The sequence below is a fragment of the Anser anser genome, assembly GCF_964211835.1.
Source record: "Anser anser genome assembly, chromosome: 2".
Taxonomy (NCBI): Eukaryota; Metazoa; Chordata; class Aves; order Anseriformes; family Anatidae; genus Anser; species Anser anser.
The window spans coordinates 78,207,472-78,230,755 of NC_139721.1; the positions used below are offsets into that span (position 1 = coordinate 78,207,472).

The 23,284-nt window shown below is 38.0% G+C and overlaps 1 protein-coding gene across 3 annotated transcripts in view; it reads left to right on the plus strand.

The window, feature by feature from the left end:
* TRIO (trio Rho guanine nucleotide exchange factor) overlaps positions 1-23,284 on the plus strand; it is a 249,121-nt gene that overhangs the window by 137,384 nt on the left and 88,453 nt on the right. For all 3 annotated transcript variants that reach the window (XM_083821948.1, XM_083821946.1, XM_083821947.1), the window contains exons 16-27: positions 3,647-3,766; positions 5,336-5,527; positions 6,400-6,549; positions 8,003-8,117; positions 12,653-12,768; positions 16,084-16,206; positions 19,052-19,246; positions 19,362-19,477; positions 20,017-20,083; positions 20,904-21,013; positions 21,736-21,805; positions 22,273-22,362. In XM_083821948.1, the coding sequence (XP_083678074.1) occupies positions 3,647-3,766; positions 5,336-5,527; positions 6,400-6,549; positions 8,003-8,117; positions 12,653-12,768; positions 16,084-16,206; positions 19,052-19,246; positions 19,362-19,477; positions 20,017-20,083; positions 20,904-21,013; positions 21,736-21,805; positions 22,273-22,362 (1,464 nt within the window). The remainder of the gene's footprint in view (positions 1-3,646; positions 3,767-5,335; positions 5,528-6,399; positions 6,550-8,002; positions 8,118-12,652; positions 12,769-16,083; positions 16,207-19,051; positions 19,247-19,361; positions 19,478-20,016; positions 20,084-20,903; positions 21,014-21,735; positions 21,806-22,272; positions 22,363-23,284) is intronic.

Here is a 23,284-nt window from a genome sequence, read left to right on the forward strand (position 1 = left end):
AGGTCACAGCCGGTGTGCTTTTCTTGAGAGTAAAATGACACGGTAAACCTCCCCTTCAGTCTGTTTTGTTATTTGTATTTTATTGCCTGAAGCAGTGAGCACGTGGTTTTCTAGTCCCATTACTGTGGTTTCCTACCAGATTTGTTGCTGATGAATAGAGGTTAAGCATATTTATTATGTAGATGGGATACCGTCTCCATATTTAAGTTTTTAACAAGATTGACATTTGATTTTTTTTCCTGCCAAAACTGAAATCACTGCTGTTGTATTTTCACATTTTACACGCATGTATTTAGCTTGTAGTCGTGATAGATTATTAGATTGGAATCCTGTAGGAATTTTTCCATAGGGTGCATCCCTCAGGTTGTTGTAATTGAGACCAGAAAACTGTCTCCTGGCTTCATTTTTTAGCTAAGTAAGTTTTTTTAAGTCTTCATAAGTTAATTAAGATTTTATAAGTAAGTCAGTCTTTATAAGTTAATAAGTCTTTATAAGTTAGTAAAGTCTTTTCTGTACTAGGTGAGCTTCTTTTGAGCACAGAAAGCAGATAAAAACATCCAGTGTTACTTCTCCCTCAGCTACAGTACGTTATGCTTTGTGTCATTGGAGTGCTGTAGATCAAGCTTCAAGGAGGGAGCAGAAGGGCTAGAAGACAAACAGGTTTAAAGAAATCCTACAGAGAATTTGCTCTCCAACCTGATATTTAATAGGTGCAGAAAGGGCAAAAGCAGACAGAATATTGAGGTTTTCCTGCACCATAGAAGTCCGGAGGAAGAGGGTGCTCACTAAAGTAAGAAAGGACAGCTGTATGTAGAAAAAAACCACATGGAAAGGAAAATGCAATCACTTTATACAGGGTAGGGACATACAAGTAGAGGCAGAGAAATAGTTAAGAGAGCATCTGGTTCATCCACAACTACACTTGTATGTTTGTCAGCCAAACCTTTGATCACCTAAAATATATAGCTACTGGATTACTTATTGGTGCAATTGCTCCCATGTACTCACTGTGTAGAATGAATGCTTTGGTTGTCTTAGCGTGCATCATCTACATGGGTCAAATTCTCTACCGAGCTCCTAAGTGCACTGATTTTACTATGCTTGTTAAACCTTTGCAGTGCACTGTTGTTTGCTGCTGTGATTATGGTGTATATTCTTGGATATGTCTATATATTCACATGTGTACAACAGTGTAGTCCAAGCCTGAATCCTCAAGAATGCCTTGAGCTGCCTTGGATTCATACATGTAGACCTTAAAGCTTGGTGCAAACACAGTCCACAGTGTTTGAGCTCTGATTCTCCAAGAATACTATTCAGGGCGAGTATCCTGGCACTCCATATAGGGTCATATGGATATAAAAATGCACGTAGGAGTGCTTGCTGAAGCAGGTGTGTCTGGTGATCGTGTCTAGTTGGAGTAAAAAATCAGTACAAGAAACCAAACTTAAAACAAGCATCTATCTATAGAACTACCCTTTCAGGTGTCCCAAACTCAGTTTCGTTTCTACAATTTGCTGATGTTCTGCTGATGCTTTTCTAGCCTGCTGAAGACTAGGAGGGGAAAAGATAGGATGTGTGGTCCGCTCCAGTAGTGAGGTGATGGGAATATGCCAACAAACACTGCAAGGCAACAGCCTTGGAAAAAGAACAGGCTTGCAGTTTACTGGTACTTATGTTATCCCTTTCAGTCAGAGCAGAGAGAAGGGGAAGGAGAAAATGCTGCTGGCAACTTCCCTCCTATGAGTCCCACCCACTTCTGCACTTCCATCCTAATCTGCAATAAGCAGGAGTGCAAATCAGTGTGTTCGAAATAGCAAGTTCTGTGCTAGCTGTCTCTGCTGCGTGTGATAGGATGCCAAGTCAAGAAGAGCTTTGAATTAGTGCTGCTTTAAACGCTCTCATTTGTTGTAAATTCTCTGGAGAAGACTAAATGTATTTTAACACAAAGGTGGTGCATTTTATTACGTTATACCTGGAAGAATTAATTTGTATGATAGAAAGAGAGTTTAGAGATGCTGTTGTAAGAAAAAATAGAAGTTAAAAAGTGATTTTAAAAAATCTTCCACCCTCTATGTTCTTCAAGATAAATCCTTTCCTCCAAGCTTAATTTCTGTCTAGTCTTCTGGACCCATCTGTTTCCTAGGATGTTTTCCCTTTTCTTGTTCTTGAGGCCTTCCTTGGCTTGCTCCCTTCAGTATTTAAAAACCCCAGGTGTCTTAACCTGACTTTTTTCACGTCACTCTTCACGTGATCTGTGCTGTGATCTGGAAGCCTTTCCTTGCAGCAGCAGCAGTTGTTTCAAGGCCAGAAGCTTATGTTTGTATTTAGAAAATCTGCATGTTGGTGTAGAGATTATGCTATTAAATTTGAAGATGAAGGCAAAAGTAACTGGAAAAGGTACTTCAATTTATCAGGAGACACTGAATTACAGTTCAGGACAATCTTGATGTATTGGAGAATTGTGCTGCATGAAGGATATGAATTTTATTAGTGACAAATGCAGAGCATGATTTACTGGCAGGAATAATCAGCTGAACAAATGCAGCACAGGGGTAATTACTGGCTGGGCAGTAATTCTGCAGAAAAGTTCACAGACAACAGTGAATAACCTCAATTATGTCCAGCTTTACTCAGTATTTGAAAGATTTTGACAGAAGTGATGGTTATCAACTGGAGAGAGCTCATAAAAGAGTAGCGAGAAAAATTAGGAGGCTAAGTTCATAGGGGAGTGGTTGAAGACTGGTGTCAATGAGGAGTGTTGTCTAGAGGAAGGAGTAGGGTAAAATTATTGAGGGAGAGGATGGGGGGAAATGATGCCAAGAGGGATAAACGTTTGTTGTTTGTTTTTTTCTTGTTTGTTGGTGGTTTTGTTCGTTTTGGTTTTTTCTTTTGTATATTGTGTGCAGGGCAAATTACATAAGGTGAAATTAAAGCAAGAGAGATTTTGACAGTTAGATGTTAGGAAGAAGACTTAAGGTGATAAAAATGTCTGGTGAAAGTGTGGGATGCCCATTACTGGAGTCTTGAGTAATGAACAGGGCACAGATCTTTGGGGGCGGGGGGAGGTCTTAAGGTTACACGTTGCTGCTGTTGGTGAGGAATGCACTAGGTGGCCTCCTGAGGCTTCTCCCCATCCTGGAATTCTTGGGGTTTTAGTGGACGAGTCAAGAAGGCACTTCCTGAAAAACAAAAACATTCAAGCAATTAGAAAACACTTAACGGTCATGTTTTTCTCAACGTTAATATTCTGAATTATTTGCTCTCTTTTTACTAAGCTGCACGTCCTCAATTTACATGACTGACACTGGCTCTTCAGCAAATATTACTTGTAACTTTATTCTGTTTTCCAGGTGGCATAAGTGACATGCAGAAGTGCAACCTTGCTTCAGTAAAAAATGAACCCACAAACATGTAATAGTTGACTGAAACATACAAGTTGTCAGCTAAGCAAAACAGGCAATTAAAATGAAAGTCATTGCCTGTGTTATATTACATATATATCACTCACTGTAAATGTATAATAAATGATTTAGGCATCAATTCCAGAGCCACATGTGTCCATAAATGGTTTAGTCCCTAGCAATGATGCTTTTCTTGCTGGCTGGCAGTGGAATTGTGTATTTTAAGGTCTTCTCCTTTGTTACAGGTTTTGGGCTGGATCCGAAATGGGGAGTCAATGCTAAATGCTGGCCTTATCACTGCTAGCTCTTTGCAGGAAGCAGAACAGTTACAGAGGGAACATGAGCAGTTTCAACATGCAATAGAGGTAAAAGCACCATTTCAGTGACCGTATCTAAGAAGTTCTCTATTATTGTTCATGAGTCTCTGTAAACAGCATCGTCCTAAGGAGGTGTATCTCTTCTTTCCCTTTTCATACTGGCGGGTTAACGCTAGAGTATTGAAATCATCTTATGGCAAAGAGATAAAAAACACTTATTGGGAAGCTGGGGTTTTTGTTCATGTTCTTTTTTTCTTGTTTTGGAGCTGCAGTGCCAGACGACCACCTCTTCTTGGTGCCTTTTTTGCAACATTGTAAAGTGGTAATTTTTTGATTGGAGAAGAATAAAAAAGTTAAAATATAAATCAAGTAAGTCTGTTAACAGCAGCTTTACTGAAAATGGTGTTTCCCTTTTTTAGAATACAACAATATAAAACTAGGTGTTAAAGTTGAGAATAAACGAAACAGCACACATGAATTGTATGTATTCCGATTAAAGAACAACAACCATTTATTCAGTGTATTATGATATGGTCTTTTTATGTTTCCATTTTTGTTCAATGGTAAGTTTTACTGAAATTTGTGTGTGGTGAAGTGTCCTTCCTCCTGCTTTGATTTCAAACTAAATATATTGGACTGGTCATCTGTGTGCAAAAATTGTACAGAGATCTTAAGACTGGAACACAGTAATATTGATTTATATGCACTATTGGGGGATTTGTGGTGACATTGGTTATATATAGTATGCTTTTTAAAGAACTTTTGCTGAAAATGTAACCAATGTTATGTTTCTTTGGGAAAACTATTTTCATTTTCAGAAGTACTGTCTTGCAGTAATAGTTTCATGTTCTTATGCCATTTTGTGGAGCTCTGTGTTTCTCTTTTTTTTCTTTTTTTTAACAGTTTGAGCTATATGTACTCTCGTTTCGAAAGCTTCGGTAACTCTTAAGTATAAGAATCATGTGACCTCTAGCTGTTTGTCAATTTAAGGATAAGTGACTAGGAAGGTTAAACTCTGTGTTTTGTGTGTCATTCTGGACTCAGATGTAATCGTACTTAATATAGTTAAGTGTTGAAGAATTTAGGAAAGTATATGTTTATATGGAGAACTAAAGTTAAAAATTTTTCTTCTAAAGACTGGAGAGAGTTGTCTTTTTTATTGTCCTACATGCTTGCATCTTGGTTCAGTACTAATTTGCAATAGACTGCCTTAAAGCTGTGAGGACAGAAATAGCAATCAGACCAAAATAGATAAATCCTTTCCATCTTTTTTTCCCTCCTTATGATGAAGGGAAAGAAAATCAACCTGGAATTCATGGTTATAAAGAATTTTACTGTGACATAGAGATGAGATGTGTGATTAATGCTTTGCAGTCGGCTTTTATTGTAGTCTGCTAGTCATTGTTGATTTGCTGGTAAATCTCCATAGGATTTATTTTCCTTGTGTTTGCATAATGAAGTCATGCAGTGACTAATATTAGACAGTTATTTTTAGTTTATGAGTATGTGTGTGCGCGTGTAGAAGTGTCACTGACACAGCGGAAATGTGAGCCTTTGAGGTCTTCAAGAAAATGAACTCATGCTTTACTGAACCCCTGAATTTTCATCTCTTGTCAGAAAACGCATCAAAGTGCCCTACAGGTTCAGCAGAAAGCAGAGGCAATGCTGCAGGCTAATCACTATGACATGGATATGATCAGGGAGTGTGCAGAGAAGGTTGCTTCCCATTGGCAACAACTGATGCTGAAGATGGAGGACCGTCTCAAGCTTGTGAATGCCTCTGTTGCCTTCTATAAAACTTCTGAACAGGTACAGAAATGCTATATGAGCTCTGTCAGCCTTGGTAAATTCTTCAGCGCGGTGTCAAAAAAACGGGTTGGCTGGATTTGGTTATGTTTACCGATGTGATAACAATGAAATGCAGTCATAAAATACAAAAAATTCAAAAAGCAAATTATTTTCCCAGCTGCCTTAGAAACAGAAATCATGGTTTTAAAAGAGTAGTAGACAAATTGCACTAACTACTTGGAGGCTACAGTGTAATTTTTCTGGCTACACTCACTTCAATTAGAAAAATTCAAAGATTACCAAAGTGCAGTGGTTATTGGTGAAGACTCAAATCTTTGTCAGCCTCTTCTGTCTCTCTGGCCTTTAATGTTCCCCAGATTCTTATTTTAATCAAGAAAAAGGCTTGTAAAACATTTCCGAAATAAAACAGGAATACAAGTGCTTAGTTTAATTACTGCTTGTATCAAGAAGTTTTGCTTAAACCACAAGCAAGTTACACAGAGGTTTTAATGGAACTACTGCAGATGGTTAATGTTGTGTTTTATATGAGAGTCAGAGAAAAATCAGCTTTATTTGACTTGTCAGCAGAAGAGTTAGTGGGAATATTGGCAAGGTTGCTTCCTCTGCAATCATGTGGAAAGCTTATCCTGAACTTTGCAGTCGCAGAGGCTGGGAAAGAAGAGCAACTTCAGAGAGAGCATCCTGAGCAATTCCACCTAAGAAGGCCAATGCTTGCAAACCTAAAGCCAACGTTGGTTACCTTCCCTTAAGTCCCAGTAAAATATGTCAGAAGATGTATGTAAGGGATAGATCAGTGTTCAGTTTTTCTGTCCTGCATTTCAAATTTTTGTTGTACTGAATTACATGCAAGTTGGACTCCTTCTGCCCGATAGGTGTGCAGCGTGCTGGAAAGCCTGGAGCAAGAATATAAGCGAGAAGAGGACTGGTGTGGGGGAGCAGACAAACTGGGTCCCAACTCTGAAACAGATCATGTTACACCCATGATAAGCAAACACCTGGAACAGAAGGAGGCATTCCTGAAGGTAGGTTTTGTCACTTTTTGTGGTCTTCCGTGTCTTAGAAAGCGTGCAGTCAAACATTCACTATTACAGCGCTGAAACGTGCATGGAAAGCAATGGAGCAGTGTCTAGTTAAAAGCTAAGCTATGTACATGTTCTGAACCACAAAATGTGGTAAGTAGCATGTTAACCACTTCTGACAGTGAATAAGAGAGTATAGCCAAGTTCATAAAATTGTGGCCAGCCTTATAAATGTATTTCCTGTGGAACTTCAATAGATGTCAGGTCTCCCACTGTGACTGAAGTTGAATTGGGAATCACAGCTTTGAGCAACTGTCATTGTAAAGAATAGTTAAAAGCTGCTGCTTTGGAAAAGAAGTGACAGTCACATATTGTCATTACTGCCTGTGTATCAGAGCAACTCTTAGTTGTACTTGGCCTACAGTACAGAAAGAAGAAAATTACTAGACGAGCATCTGGGAGTAGTTGGGATTGTGTAATAGTCTGCAGATAAATTAAAGGTTTTTTATTCTAGCTAATGCCCTAATGAAGAGAGTTATTGATCATACTGAATAAAAGTGTAACGGATGCTTGCAAAGCAGCATGACTAAGCCTATAACTAAAGGCTTTTTCCAGTATCGCCTTGAAAGACTTCACAGTATATAACTTAGTTTTACTAAAAGCCTTTTTGTTCTCAGTGCACAGATGAGAACATTCAAAAATGTATTAGCGTAGCTCTAAGTATGCTGTCAAATGCATCTTTCAGCAGCGGGCATGTGAATTTCCAGTCTTTGGGTTAAAATAATTTGAGAAATTGCTTGGTATCTTTGTTACTGCATCTAACCAATTTAAAGCAGCATTTCATGTTCTGATTATTAGAAATAAGGCAGCCAGACCATATATAGTACTTGATGTGCATTAAGATGAAGAAGGCAGCTGAGCTGAGCGTTGGCAGTACAGCTGAGAGGACTCAAAGTTCTCAAGGCCTTTAAAGGACATGTCTTAATATTTTAGCACTTTTGGTTTCACTTCAGCTAAGCAATTACTTTTTGTGTAAAGTATTGGTGGATGTTTTAGAATATCCAGGTGATGTCATAAGCATGTGCACTCTGTTTATGCAATAAATCATTTCAAGTGGCATATACACAAAACAAACTATGAGCTCTGAGTCATGCTGAAAGCTCTAAAGCAGGTAATTGCTTTCCAGGATCTTCAGATAAAAACTAGTATCATTTTGTTTGGTTGGGTTTTTTGTTTCAGTTTTTAGGTGTTTTTTTTTTTTTTTCCTGCCGGATAAGTAAGGATTATTTGTTGGGGAAACAATTTTAATGGTTGGGTTGGCTTACTTGTAGAAGAATTTAATAGGCAACGCTTCTTAAGGGGGGGAATACGCAAAAAGGGGGAGAGGAAGGTCCTTCATCTCTGTTGGATGCATATGTGTACATCTTGGAAGAAAATAATACTGCTGACTCTCTAGGCTTGCACGCTGGCCCGGAGGAATGCCGATGTCTTCCTGAAATACCTGCACAGGAATAGCGTAAACATGCCAGGGATGGTGACACACATTAAAGCACCTGAACAGCAAGTCAAAAGTAAGGGGATTCTTGTTCTTATTCTTTTTTTTTTTTTTTCATCCAAAGAGTGCAATGATCATGTGCTGTGGTGTGTGTGATGCTGGGGGACTGAAGCCTGCACAGGTGGAAATGGTTCTGTGAGGCTTAACAGGAATTAATTAAAATTGTTCTCACACTTTGAAAGAGCTGACAGTCATCAAATTTTCTTATACCCAAATGAATTTGCTCTGAATTTATTTATCTCCTGCTTACGCTTGATCTTCTTGCAATTTGAAACTCAGATGTGCTGCTTTTGTTTAGAGAATGAGATAGTAAACTTCCATGTGATAATGTTTGGTCTGAAGCCGAAAGGGAGCTGCTGATCACTTGAAGCTTACTCAGTCTACTGGTGTGGTGCATTCTGTGAGTTCCTCAGGAATGCCAGGGCAATCCCTAGAATGATGCCCTTGGGCTCTTCATATAGCTGAACCAGTTTTAAGGAACTTGATGAAGTATAGGATAACTGGCATCATATTTAAATATCTTGTTTAGATAAGTAGTAGCTGAGATGAGGCAGGAAAGAACCATTATGTGGGGCTTGGCTTTTGGTAGGACTAATTCAACATAGTGCAGCTTTGAGGTGTAACTTGTGTTGTAGGGAATGGACTAGAGACAGAAATCTGTAGGGTTTTCAGGGATGAAAGTGGCAAAACAACAGAAATTAGTAGGGTGTGCATAAATGGTGGGTGAAGTAGGCAGAATGGAGATTAGTAGGAGACATTCAGAAATAAATACTGCATTTTAATAGCTTATTTGCTAGTCATGTACTGCTTCATGCATTTTGAACCTGTGGCTGAACACTTGTCAATGCTACAGACTTAGAAACAGAGAAGTCTAAGTCAAATTGCCTAATTAATTGCTGTTTGCAGCTATCCAAAGGGAGTTATGCAGAAGGTGGAGCCAAACTCAGAGGAACACAGCATTAGGACCTTGCTGTAATTTTTTGGTCCTAATAGAAAATTTTGAATGGATATAAGCAAAAAGTGTTACAGCAGGGAGTGAGAAAGCACCGAGCAGAACAGGTAGCCCAGAGAGGCGGTGGAGTCTTTGGGAAATTTTAAAATTCATTTGAACAAGTCCCTGAACAATTTTGAAGTTAATCTTGCTTTGAGGGGGACGTTGGAACAGGTGATCTCCAGAGGTCACTTCCACTCTAAATTATTTTTTGATTCTACCAGAAAAGGACATGCTCACTTTCTTCATTTTCCTATAACAGGAAAAAAGTTTGTTAAGCTCATCTATGTATCTGATGGTACTCAAATTGAAAATCTCCCTGTGTTGATTTTTTCTTCTTGGAGAGATAATAGAGTATTGGACATTTGTAGGGAAATAATTAGATTGTGTCTGTTGAAACTTTTCGCATGTGCAAATAAGACAAAGGATTATTTCCCCCCTATCCTCAAGACATCAACATTTATAGAACCGCATAAGACAAAATTTCTGTGCAGATGCAGGTCGTATCAATAGTGAAAAATTGTTAATGACATTTGTCAATTAGCTCTTCTCTTAGTAGCAGAAAACAAAATCAAAGCAGAAGCAAGCAGAAAGTTGAGCTATAATGTTTCTTGAGTGTAAGAAAAAAAGTATTAGGACTTGTAGGCAAACTTTAAGATTTGGTTCCAAAAGCTGTTTTGTGCAGAAACAGTCATTCTGAGAAAGATAAATGTGTTCAAATGAGGGAAAAGTAGAGAAGTCTTTGTTAATGTCCTTAAAAATAATTACATTTCAGAACAGTAGTCTCTCTTAATCTCTTTTCTAAATAGATAGGATTGAAAAGAGTACAGCGTTTATTTCAAGAATACATCTGAGTACGAGTGTGTGTAATGGTCCTGCAGAACAGATGCACCCTGTGTTTCAACAAAATGAAATAATGTGTTAGACTGTGCTCATTATATAGTATTCAGACACTAAAAAGAACTGTTTATAAAATGGAGTAACCCTTGAATTTCTGCAGAACTGCTGAACTTTTTTTTAAAACAAACAAAAAAGCAAATTAACATACATTATTCAGTGGCAGACTTGATCCTTGTTTCCAGACGCAGGTTAAAATATCTAGAAAAGCAATCTGTTAATACAGGCAAAGTTTAGCTAAACACATTCTTCTTGGGAAACAGTAATCACAATGATACTGAACTCTGAAAGATGTCATTCTGTCCCTTCATACCAGTGTAAATAATTTTCTTGACATGTCGTTACAGCTGTACAAATTCTGTATCAGACACCATGCCAAAGCCAATTTTTATGAAGTAGTAGTGGCCTGAAACTTTGTTGTGGCAGGTGGATTCAGCCAGTGACAATAGCTGTAAGCTCAGAAACAGAGCATCTTCATCTTGCCTTCTGCTGCTAGTTTCATGTGCTTTTTTCTTGCCTCTGCTTCACAGGCTACAGGTGAACATCGTAGATGAAGGAACTTTGGTCTAGTGTTGCTCATATTTTTAGATAATCTGATAGTGCAAGATGTGTAGAGACAAGCTCCAAGAGATTTCAGCTGATAGAGCCAGAATAAATTGAAAGCTTAGGAACTACTTTGGTATCCTAACAAATGTTGGAACTAAAGAAAACAACAGTTCAGAAGGCTTGAAATAGGTAGAGCTGCTCATCTAAACCTGATATTGAAAGTCTACATTCTATAACTTCTTACAGTTATTTTATAAAATGTGTTCTATTCCTTGTCAGTCCAAGAAATTAATGGCAGTAACATTAATGGGACTCAGCCAAATGTCTCTCACTGGCTTGCCATCTGTATCATGTCCTCACAGAACAAGTGCTGTTCCAATTAGCTAAATTCACCTTACTTGCTGTGTATCAGAATTACTTCACTTGCGTCATTATCAAGATGTCTCTTTTTATATGGTGTCTGTTTGGGTTTATTACATTATATAATGGTAGTCCCCCAGAAATCTGGTGTGTGTTCTGTGCAAGCATTTCAGAGGTAGCCTAAGGCAGAAATAAAACTGAGAAAGCAGGTGAGGCAGCGAGGCAGCGTTGCATATAGCAGATCAGCTCATGACTTGGCAAGGGGACAGATTAGTTGAGGCATGTTTGAGGGTAGCCTGCCCAGCAGGAATAAAACATTGGCTGCAGTTACCAGACTCCAACGAAAAGCAAATTCTGGGTGATCTCAGCGCTCCATGTCAAATGGGACTACAGTATTTCCAAGCAGGAAGATATTGGCAGCACTGCAGCCAGGTTTCATAATCCTCAGGAAGGCAGTAGCAGGTGATTGTAATTGTTCCCAGCTCACCCATAGATAGGGAGAGATGTTTTTCCCTTCAGGCTGCCTTTGAGCTTATCTGTCAAACCATTTCTCTGAGTTGTTAGCTTTTGCAAGTTCGGACGTGGTGGACCAGCACCATGGGGCTGGGGGACACAAAGATGTTCAGAGGTCTAGCACCTAAGACTCTTCATTAGTATTCATTGAAAATACCCGGTTGTGGGTGTCTGTAGAAAAACAAGTAGAGCATTGCTGTGGAGGATAAGCCTTTTTTGTCGTCTCTTCTGTTTCTTTCAAATGGTGGAGGGTTCCCTTTGGGTTCTTTGCACTTCCAACAGAATCACCTGACAGAGATCTTGCGATTCCCCATTCCTATGAGTTTCAGTTTGCCATCTGGGTTTGCAGTATCTACAAAATCCACTAGGGTTGCTGTTCTGAAAGAAACAGTGGGTAAAGTGAGCTTCACAAGAAAACTGCTAGGATTTATTTATTTGAAATAAAAACCAATAAGCATTAAAGAAGCAGAGTTCAGATAAGCTCTGCAGCATATTGTAAGCAAAAAGCCTTTGCCATCAAAGAACTTATAAGCCAGACACATGGAATTGCAGGTTAACAGTATAATTTGGATGCAATTCTCAATGCTAGACAGTTTCTGATACTCAGAAATGGAGTAGCAAATTGTGGAGTTAATTATTTGATTACCTGGAAATTCTGTCGAGGCTCAGTGAACATTGATATTTGAGCAAGTCAGCATTCTCAATTATACTGTTGTTTTGTCGTTTTTTTTTTCTTGTTCTTCTATATAATGTTTGAATATGTGGCATTTGTTATTGTAGTGAGCTAAGCTTATATATTTACCCATATATATTAAATTGTAAAAATACTTTATAGGAAACTTGTATATTCAGAAAAGAAAAAAACTATTCTGTGGTTAATATGAGCCTTTAAGCATATGCTTGTGCATGCTCACTGTTTCTGAGCAAATCCTTAAAGAACTATCTTTGTCATACTAAGTTTTGAGCTCTTATAAACAGTGGCAATCCCTGTATGAAAAGCGTCTGATAGAAGAAAAGGTGTCATGAATAGGTTTCAGTTACATTTCTAGTTTCTTTAACTAATGTTTCTCTAAGTAGTAATGAAAAAGGAGCACTGAATATTTCACGAACATTATGAAAAAGAGCAAAATACAGTAAAAGAGTAACACTTACCAATTCTACAGTGTAAACTACTTCCACTGATTCTGGTATGTTTCAAAATTGTTTGTCATAACCTCTGTTGAAACTGTTTGTCTTCCTTTCAGATATCTTGAATGAGCTCTTCCAGCGGGAAAACCGTGTGTTGCATTATTGGACCATGCGTAAAAGACGTCTTGATCAATGCCAACAGTATGTGGTGTTTGAAAGAAGTGCCAAACAGGTGAGGGTTGGATGTAAAAATTCTCTTCAGTGTGATTAAGGTTTGACATGGACTAACTTGTCCTATAATTGCAAATTTGCCATTGACTTCAGTATTCCAAATGCCTGAAAGATCAATAATTAAATAGAAAGTAAGATGAATTATTTGCTGTTCCTTTAATACAGAACAACTAAATCTGCTGAGGCAGCTGGTCTTTATTGCTGTAATTTAAAGGTAGCTTCTGCCAGCTTGATCTGATACTGCCTAGTCTCATTTCTTCAAGCTTGTGTTGACAAATTGTTATGCTTGTTAACTTTTACACAAACACACTTAATTTGATCAGGGAAATAACAGACAGCAACATATTTCTCAGATGGTTAGGGGTAGGAGGGAATCTAATTAATCTAGATTAACCTAATCTAGAAAACAGAAGTTGGGTAATTCATTAAACAGTGTAATTGAATGACTGCAAAAGTCTTTGCAGTTTTTGTGTATTTGCATGGCAGGTCCAACTTCTTATATTTTGTTGAATTTAGCAGTCTGGAAATAACCATTAAATAATTACAGCTGAAAAAAATCGACTTTACTAATCATAATGGAAGCCATAAAAATAAGCTGGGGGGTTCCAAGGCAAAATCGGTAACTGGAATGATCGGCAGCTCTTTTTTTTTTTTAAACTGGATATAGGACAAAGAAAGGAAGCTAATCTGTTCCTGTTCCGCAAAAAAGAACACAACGCCCATAGTGCAAAATACAGTTAGACATATTTTAAAGGACTCTAAAAGCTAATCTTTTATTTCTTTCCAACAGCCAATGTAGGCAGAGGCTTAATTACTAGTGGTCTGTTTTGATCTTGAAAGGTTTCTGAAGCCTGTCTTTCATGACTTCACAAAGAAAGTAATGCAAGTTAAATCCTGGAGTGAAGTTAAAAATGAATAAGCCTTTAAAACAACAATTAAAAACTACAACACCCCCACTCCAACCCCTCTTCCCGGGTTGTGAATGACCTTAACTTCAACCTCTGCCAAGCACATGACCTGATTGCTTTTGAACAGAGATTAGTGAGTAATGGTCAAACACCAGAGATAAAGATCTGTCAGCGTTTTCATTGTAAATCCCGTTTTGCAGCAACTTTCAGTTTAGTCACTGCCACGTTTATTGGCACTCCATACCGATTAGCCATAAATGGGAAATACTGCTATCTTTATTATGGCTTTTGTTTGGAAGTTGGAAGAACCCATGATTTGTGCTTTCAGAACTATGTGCCCTGCTATGGAAACAGATACCACAATAGTTTGCAAGGAAAATGATAGAATGACTTATCATTCCAGAATTAAGGGCTCACCTGGTCTCTAAACTGATTTTTTCCAGTTCGTGTATGCTGATGTGCCTCTCTATACATTTTAGCTTGGTGAAGAGAAGACTTAGAGGGGATCTTATCAATGTGTACAAATATCTGAAGGGTGGGTGTCAAGAGGATGGGGCTGGACTCTTCAGTGGTGCCCAGCAACAGGACAAGAGGCAGTGGGCACAAACTGAAACACAGGAAGTTCCGGCTGAATGTGAGGAAACATTCCTTTACTGTAAGGATGACAGAGCACTGAAACAGCTTGGACAGAGAGGTTGTAGAGTCTCCTTCTTTGGAGATATTCAAAACCTGCCTGGATGCCATCCTGTGAAATATGTGCTAGGTGATCCTGCTCGGCAGGGGGGTTGGACCAGATGATCTCCAGAGGTCCCTTCCAACCTCAACCATTCTGTGATTATATGATTCCAGCATACAATCCTGACCTTCACATGAAACAAGCGGACTTAAACTGTAGGAATTAACAACAAGATTAACTTCTGGTCACATGACTCTACAGAGCTGCCAAGAAGTAATGAAAGGGTGACACTTGCAGAGGGAAAATTTTGTTTGTCACTCATTCCAGCACTGTGTAATAAACCCACAAAAAAAAAAAAAAAAAAAAAGTGGAGGCTAAAAGTGAAAAGCAAGAAGTATCAAAATAAGCATTGTTTATAGCATCAACCTTTAATGTGCTTATTGTCTACATCGGTCTTCACCTGCAAAGTTTGACGTTAGAATGACAAGAGACATTGTGCAGGTGGCCAGCTGATGTGCACCTCTTCTTGATCCCAGTCAAAGAGTTGTTGGCTTGTTTCCGTCAATGGCACTTGAAAAGTGCAGGCCCATCTCTTGAGGCTTGCATCTGCACTAGTATGTGACCGGGTAAATAGCATCCTGGTACACCCTTACAGTCTTTAACATTCAGGCATTGACGGTGAGTGTTCTAGCCAAACAGTACTAAATTCATTGAACAGTTAATATGTCAGAGCTAAGAAGTTTCTAAGTCTGTGTGCCTCTGCATCCTGTCATAGCAGCCTGTATTAAGAGTTGTAATTGAAGATTTGCATTGTCAAGTCGTTTTACATTTTTGATTTTAGTGCTAAGTGGCTGCTTGTTGAAAGGACTCACTTTTTTGTAGTAAAAGGGAGAAGGATTCATTGCAACAATTGAGTTTGTGTAAAAGGGCAGTGAATATTAATGTGGGCAGAACACAAATCATAACATGGATCAGCATGGTTCATAATAGTAAGAAAATAAGGTGCTAGGATGTAGAAGGGAAACAATTTTAGCTTGCAGGTCATAGATAATTCAGTTTCAATAACAAAATACTGTGTTTTACTGTTTACTGTCGCCTTTTACCTCTACATACGTTAATTGAACTGATACATCCCCCCATTCTTCCTTTGCTGCAGGTTAAACTTCTAGGAGTATACGTAACTACAAAGTATGGTAATACTACAAAGTATGATAATACTTTGTGAGGCTGGAATACATGTCAACCAAAGAGTGAAACAATAGTTAAATCTTAAGTGCATAGAAGAAGTATAGCCTATACATTTGTCAGTCTTGCATAAATTTTTATAGGTTGGGAAAACACGCATTTATGTTCAAGTTCAGCTGTCCTGTGTTGAACCAAAAAAGTTATTTTTGCTTGTTAAGGAGTACATTAATGAAACTGTAAATACAGTCAGTTAAAACCATTTAACAGTAGACTACTAATGTAATAGTGGACTTCCCTGAACTTACCAGGTTCGTATGTCAGTTGTTTTTCTTTAATCCCTGAAGCACTGCTTCATAGACTAAGTGAATTATTTTGTAGTTACAAACTGTTTGATATTGTAAAGCTATTACACAATTGCCTCAAGTGGAGTAGAGCAAAATTTACCTATAACCAATCTGTGTTTGTGAAATGCTGTTTACAGTTGGTTTCTGTTGGCAAAAGTATATTGCCTTCTCTCTTACTTTTCCTTCATTCTTGCTTTATTTAGGCTCTGGAATGGATTCATGACAATGGAGAGTTTTATTTATCCACACATACTTCCACTGGTTCCAGTATCCAGCACACTCAAGAGCTGCTAAAAGAACATGAAGAATTTCAGATCACAGCAAAGGTAAAATAGAATTACAAAATGGGTTGGGTTGGAAGGGTCCTCAAAAATGATCTAGTTCCAACCCCCCTACCATGGGCAGGGACACCACCCACTTGATCAGGTTGTCCTGGGCCCCATCGAGACTGGCCTTGAACACCTCCAGGGATGGGGTATCCACAGCTTCTCTGGGCAACCTGTGCCAATGCCTCACCACCCTCTGAGTGAAGAATTTCCTCCTAACCTCTAATCTAAATCTCCATTCTTTTAGTTTAAAACCATTCCCCCTTGTTCTGTTATTATCTGCCTGAGCAAAAATTCTATCTTTTTTATAAGCCCCCCTTTATGTACTGAAATGCCACAATGAGGTCTCCCCGGAGCCTTCTCACCTCCAGGCTGAACATCTCCAGCTCTCAGCCTTTTTTTTTTTTTTTTTTATAAGAGCAGTCATCTGATCAACTTTGTGGCCCTCCACTGGACCGGTTCTAACAGGTCCACATCTTTCTTGTGCTGGGAGCTCCAGACCTGGGCACAGTACTCCAAGTGAGGCCTCAGGAGGGCAGAGCAGAGGGGGACAATCACCTCTCTCCACCTGCTGGCCACTCCTCTGGTGATGCAGCCCAGGATGCAGTCGGCCTTTTGGGCTGCAAACACGCGCTGCCGGCTCATGTCGAGCTTTTCATCCATCAGCTTCCCCAAGTCCTTCTCTGCAGGGCTGCTCTCAATGAGTTCTTCTCCCAGTCTGTGCTCATGTCTGGGATTGCCCTGACCCAGGTGCAGCACCTTGCGCTTGGACTTGTTGAACCTCATTAGGGCCCACTTCTCAAGCTTGGCCAGGTCCCTTTGGTTGGTATCCCTTCTTAGTGGTGTATCAACTGCACCCATTCAGTTTGGTGTTGTCTGTGCTCTAAGAAAAGTATCCTTAAAGAGTTGCCCCCTCTGATCAGTTTTTCTGTCCACAAGGATAAAAATAAATAAATAAAACCATGTACCATTTAAAAAAACAAACAAACAAAAAAACACAGTAAGAATGTCTTAAAGCTTAAATAAGAATGTCACAAAGAAGCTTTGTGTATTTGCATTGTCTTTCTGTATTTCTTCTGGGAATGGAATAAAACAAGATAATCAGAAAATAATCACCGTGTTACTGGAGCTCTATCAGCCAGCCCTACGTGCAATTAATTTCTTATGACAGAATTGTAGTGAAATAGTTTAAAAATGACTTAAAAAAAACGGAAACCATGAGGTCTTTTGATCTCCGTTTTTACATCCTTATGTCTGTGGATTACTGAATGTTCATTTATGATATAAAACACAACAGGACATATTATTCATCTACAATTTAATTGTAGCATAGTAGAAAAACAGCAGATAGTGATAAATCATTACTGCTAAGGTTATTCGTTTTATTAAAATATTCTGTGATTCTACTGCAACTTTTTGAACCGTGGCAGAATTATTTTCTTTTCGGTTTCTGGAGGCCTATACAGAGATGGAGATGTTACGTGTGAGGCTTAGTAGTTTTCACATGTGAAAAAACAACAACTAGTGCATGACCAAAGTACCTGAGGTTACGTAAACTTGTCAGTCTTTGTGTTTCATTTTGTAACTCACCTGTTCCAACTCTTGGCTCTACAGTCTTCCAAGGAGCTCAAAAAAGTAAACGAGTTGATTTTTCTAAAGGACTACCTCAGAAGGGAAGAGACTTGGAGATAGAGTTGTTCATGGGACATGGAAAGGGAGAAAAGAATCCAGAAAGAACAGAAACCGTATCTGTTTTTCAAACCCGGATTTTCTTCCGAGTTTCGCTCCAGCCTTTGTTCTGTTGGATTCCATCCAGCATGCAGAGCACCACTGCCCCCGTTACTTCCTCTGTCAGTCAGTGGATGACGCTGGTGCCCCTTTTGAGAGGATGTTGTTAGTGCCACTCCCTACTTGTTTCAACGAGTTTCATTACTGGCTGGGAGGAAATAGTAGCCCTGGCTTGCTCTTACACTTGGAATTCCACGGTGAAAAAAAGTGCTTAGATGAGTGACCATAAGGAAAGAGAAAGAAAAGAAAAAAAGAAAGGACGAACAACACCACCAAAAAAAAAGAATGAAAAAAAAAAGTCAAGTTCTTATAAACTGCTTTGCTTAACTCTCTGTTATCAAGGGCACTGGCAGGATGTTTTACTCTGACATGGTATCAAAGAGAGGTGGACGTATAAAGTCATGTTATGGATAATTTATGATTTACACAAAGAAAGTGCATAGTGTTAGGTAGCATGTTAATTGGGAAAAGCACTTAGTTACATATTTGGTGGTGGTTTCTTGTTCTTTTAGAATCTAAGAACTATGTGACAGCAAAACATGGTATGAAAAAATGTAAAGAATATAGTCTATATCCATTAAATTGTAAAGAGTATAACAAAAATAATATCTATCACAGCATTTCATTGATGCCCTTGTAAAAAGAGAGGAAGTTTCCTGAGCCCTTGTGGGCTTGGCCCAATACCAGTGTTTCAGTGGTAGTGAAGAAAATACTTTCAATGGGATCAAAATCCTTTTATGTTAGTGCAAGCAAGATAAGTGTGCTCTGCAAAGCTCTTCTAGCAGAATTTAGTCTGTGGGTTAGATATGGAGCACATTTTTGAAAGAAAAATAAACAACCAGCTTCTAATATAACAGTAAAACCCAAGGAGTTCTGTATTCATCCTGTGCCATTTGTATTTAGAAAATGATATCTGTTTAAAGAAGTTCTGGGATGAGAGGAGGAAGCTAGCTCCTTTCATGGCTTCTCCACCTGTACTTAGTAGCAGGTTAGGCAAAATGATCCCTTTCATGACAGGTAGAGTTAGTAACTGTTTGATATTTTCCTGTTTTCATAGCAAACCAAAGAGAGGGTGAAGTTGTTGATACAGCTGGCTGATGGCTTTTGTGAAAAAGGGCATGCTCATGCAACAGAGATTAAAAAATGTGTCACAGCAGTGGATAAGAGGTACAGAGACTTTTCCCTGCGCATGGAGAAATACAGGACCTCTTTAGAGAAAGCTCTGGGTATTTCCTCTGATTCCAATAAATCGGTAAGTGAAATTGGAGTGTGATGATAGACACGCAAAAAAAAAACAAACTTTGCTTGCATTTGATTTAGCTATCATTTTCTCTTGTCTTAATTAATATTTCCTTTCTTTAATAAAGAGCAAAAGCTTGCAGCTGGATATAATCCCAGCCAGTGTCCCTGGGTCAGAGGTGAAACTGCGCGATGCTGCTCATGAGCTTAATGAAGAAAAGCGAAAATCTGCCCGCAGGAAAGAGTAATGAATTTATTTATTTTTAATCAATGAGAGTGCATAAATCAATCCTGATAATGAAGCAACTGTCATGGCTCGTCTGGGAGCTTAGAAATCAGATAAATAGTAAAAGAGAATGATACTATTCATTAGCTCCTACTGCCTTTTATTCAATGCTCATTCTCACAGAAAATTCGAGCATGTCAGAATGTTAAACTTTCCAAGCCACGTTGCACTTTATAACTTTTTTTTTCCTTTTAGAATTAATGTGAATTATATGTGTAAGGGGAGGAGGGAGGATAAGTTAAATCAATACAGCAATGGAAAAGCATTTGACAAAATTTCTATCTCCTTCCCCATTTCTTTTTGCACTGATTAGTAATGGAGGAATGTTATCTCTCATGTTGCCTTCATTTGTTTCCTCTTGTTGCATTTCAGTTCTCAGATTTTTCCTAGAACAGTAGAAAAAGCAAAACCTGATGAGAAGTGTGTATTCTGGTTATTATGTATTCATAATGATTAAACAGACTGAGATTTGATTAGTCTTTCTGTTGTCACCTAAGGTTTATTATGGCTGAGCTAATTCAGACAGAAAAAGCTTACGTAAGAGACCTCCGGGAATGCATGGATGTAAGTTTTCTTCTTTCACTAGTTTTTGAAGGCAGGATTCAATCTGTTGCTTTCTACTTTTTGATTTAAAAAAAAAAAGAATCAGTTTGTTGTCATAAGACTTAAATTGGGTTTTCTGCAATTAATACGAAACTTAGAATTACAGTTGATATCAGCCATTTCAGAATTCATCCTGTATGTTTTGTTTTTGTCAGTACTGAGTTTTAGTATTTGATATTTTCCTTATTCATAAACTTTTTTCTCTTTTCCCTTTCCTCCTCTCTTTTCCCTTTCCTCCTCTCTTTTCCCTTTCCTCCTCTCTTTTCCTTCTTTTTGGAGAGGGACAGGAAAAAGGAGGGGGTTAATTTATATGCTTTGCTAGCAAGAGAAAAGAGCTTGTGTTAATTCCCTTATTATGTGTATCACATGTTCTGCTACTCGCTGACTTTTTGAATAGAAATTCAGAAAGATTCTATGGAAAAGTGCCCAGTAATTGTTATGCTTAAGCTAGTAATGTTCAGTGTTAGCTCTTGCACAAAACATGAACTTCCAGACTGCAGACGTGACCTTCATAAGGAATATCCTGAAGCATTAGAGGTTGTCAAGAGCACTATGCATTTTAAATGATGTAATCTGAAGGACTATGTTAAATTGTCAGTTTTAGAACGTGTATTTTCCTGCCAAAATCACAAGGGATATGTGACACAACAGACAACTGGAGTTGATGATGCTACGTGATTTTCACCAATTTTTCTGCATTGAGTGTGTGCTTACAGATAACCTGAGTGCTTCTGTTCAGCTTTTTGATGATTTTTTCATGCATCTTTTTTGTCCTGGGCAGACGTATCTATGGGAAATGACAAGTGGAGTTGAAGAGATCCCACCTGGTATTGTAAACAAAGAACACATTATCTTTGGAAACATGCAGGAAATCTATGAGTTCCACAATAAGTGAGTGACTTATCTCCCATTTCCATATTAGTGGTAAATCCACATGATGACCTGAGGGATTTCCTAATGAAAATATGGTGCATATGAATAATGAACTCTTTGCCATCAAAAATGTAAAGGATTTCTTCTCATACTGTTAAATTGTTAAAATTGTTGCTTTTTGTAACCAGGTAGGTACACCACTAGAAACTGTCTTTTTCAGTCTCAGACATCTTTCAGCTTTTAAGAAATTATTTGAATGCATTAAAATATTGCTGTACGTTTTCCAGTTGTCATGAAGAGGTAGAAATCACTGAACTCAGCAGGTATAGCGCTAACAGTTTCTTTAGTTAACTTGAGTATTCAAAAAGCAAGTCAGCCTCCTATTTCTCTTGAGATGAAGGCTAAACTTTTCCTGAAACTGAGACAATAGGAAATCTTCTGGATGGTGAACTGTAGTTATTCAGTTTTGTTTACTTTTATGTGTACATGTATTAACTGCATAAGTCTGCTGGAGTAATTTCGAACTTTCACATCGGAGTTTGTATTGAATTATAATAGCTAATTTATATTATCTCTGATACTACACATTTGTCATCCATTCCTTTTAATAGTGTTAGCTCATGTTGTTGGTATGAATTACAGTAAGATTTCTAACTATTCACAGACAATAGATCAATGTAAGCTGCTCTAATGAAAATGCTTCATGTGCCTTATGCTGTTTGTTTCTTCTCTACCCATAGTATATTCCTCAAAGAGCTGGAAAAATATGAACAGTTACCAGAAGATGTTGGACACTGCTTCGTGACATGGGTAACAAAGTCAGATTTGTGTTTAGAAGTAACAAGGGAGATAGGAAGCATAAAGGGGTAGATACTTACTCTCAAGTCTCTTTTAAATTTGAGTCTCTGTAGAAGTAACTCTTCCTTGAAATTTGGATTTAAAAAATTGTCAATCTTGAACAGGAAAGTAATTAAGGTACTGCTGTCAGGTGCCAGTACTTGGCTGCTCTCAAAGTTTATGTGAATTGCCAAATTTGGGTTTTTGTTTAGTTCATTATCTTTGTCTTAGCTATGAATAATCTACTTTTGCATATGCTGCCATTGTTTTCAGTCGCATTTGTATGATGTATTTTCTTACGTGGCCAGTTTGAGTAGGAAAATAATCCTATGTTGCTTAGTTTCTTGAGACAGATGAAATGTTCTCTAATAACTGTAAAAACTTTTTGAGACAGCAGTTACGCTCTGTGATAACATATAAATTTGCATTTTTGTCTGCAGGCAGACAAGTTCCAAATGTATGTTACTTACTGTAAAAATAAGCCTGATTCTACCCAGCTGATATTAGAACATGCAGGAGCATACTTTGATGTAAGTACTTCATGTCCATCTTAAAAATATGTCTTGCCAGTTTGAATCTTGTATTTATATTTATATTGAGTGCCTTATTTCTTAAGAAAATGCAAGCTTAATACTAAAATTTACTGTCAACTTAAGAAAATCAATTGTATATCTCACATGGTTAATTTATATTGCTCAATTGGTCTTCATAAATCTGTTAAATATAAGAAGTCAGTGTTATATCACAGCAGTTCAGAACTGCAAACAGGGTTTTGGCAGCAACAGCCGAGACATGAGTCTTCAGTTCTCACTAGCACATTCTGCAAATCTTAGCATTTTGATTTGCTTAGGTTGCACCATACATAAAAAAGATGACAGTCTTTGTTAAATTTGTTGGAGTGCCTTTGACTTGTAATTGAATGCAGTAGGAATTCAGTTGACTAGCATTGTTCAGAGCTGCTAAACCAACCATTGCTAATTCAGTCCCGAAGTTACTTGGTCTACATGTAACATTCCATTTAGGAAAGGACAAAAATATGGTGGCTGTTGGAGTTTTTGGAGGATTTCAGTCATTCTGAAGGACTTTCTGTGCTTCCTTGGTGATTTTGTTGAATACGTATTTACAGATGATTCAATTACATTGTTTCCTCCTCTCCTGTGCTAAGCTACTAGATGTGTAGCGACAACACCATTGTTTTTTAGAATTAGTTGTGGAAATAGAGGGAAGGGCATAATATCCCTGAAGCTCTTGGTGTTAATTTCAAAAGCCTTTCACTAAGGAGATGGGGATTCTTAACAGTATAAGGTAAAGTCTTTCTGTGAAGCCTCTGTCTAGTTTTCAGTGCTTGTACAAGAGTAGATACATTACAGAAAATCAGGTCATATCAATTAGATATGGTCATACAACCAAAAAAATTTAAAGAACTTATTAAATACTGTAATTGCTGATGAA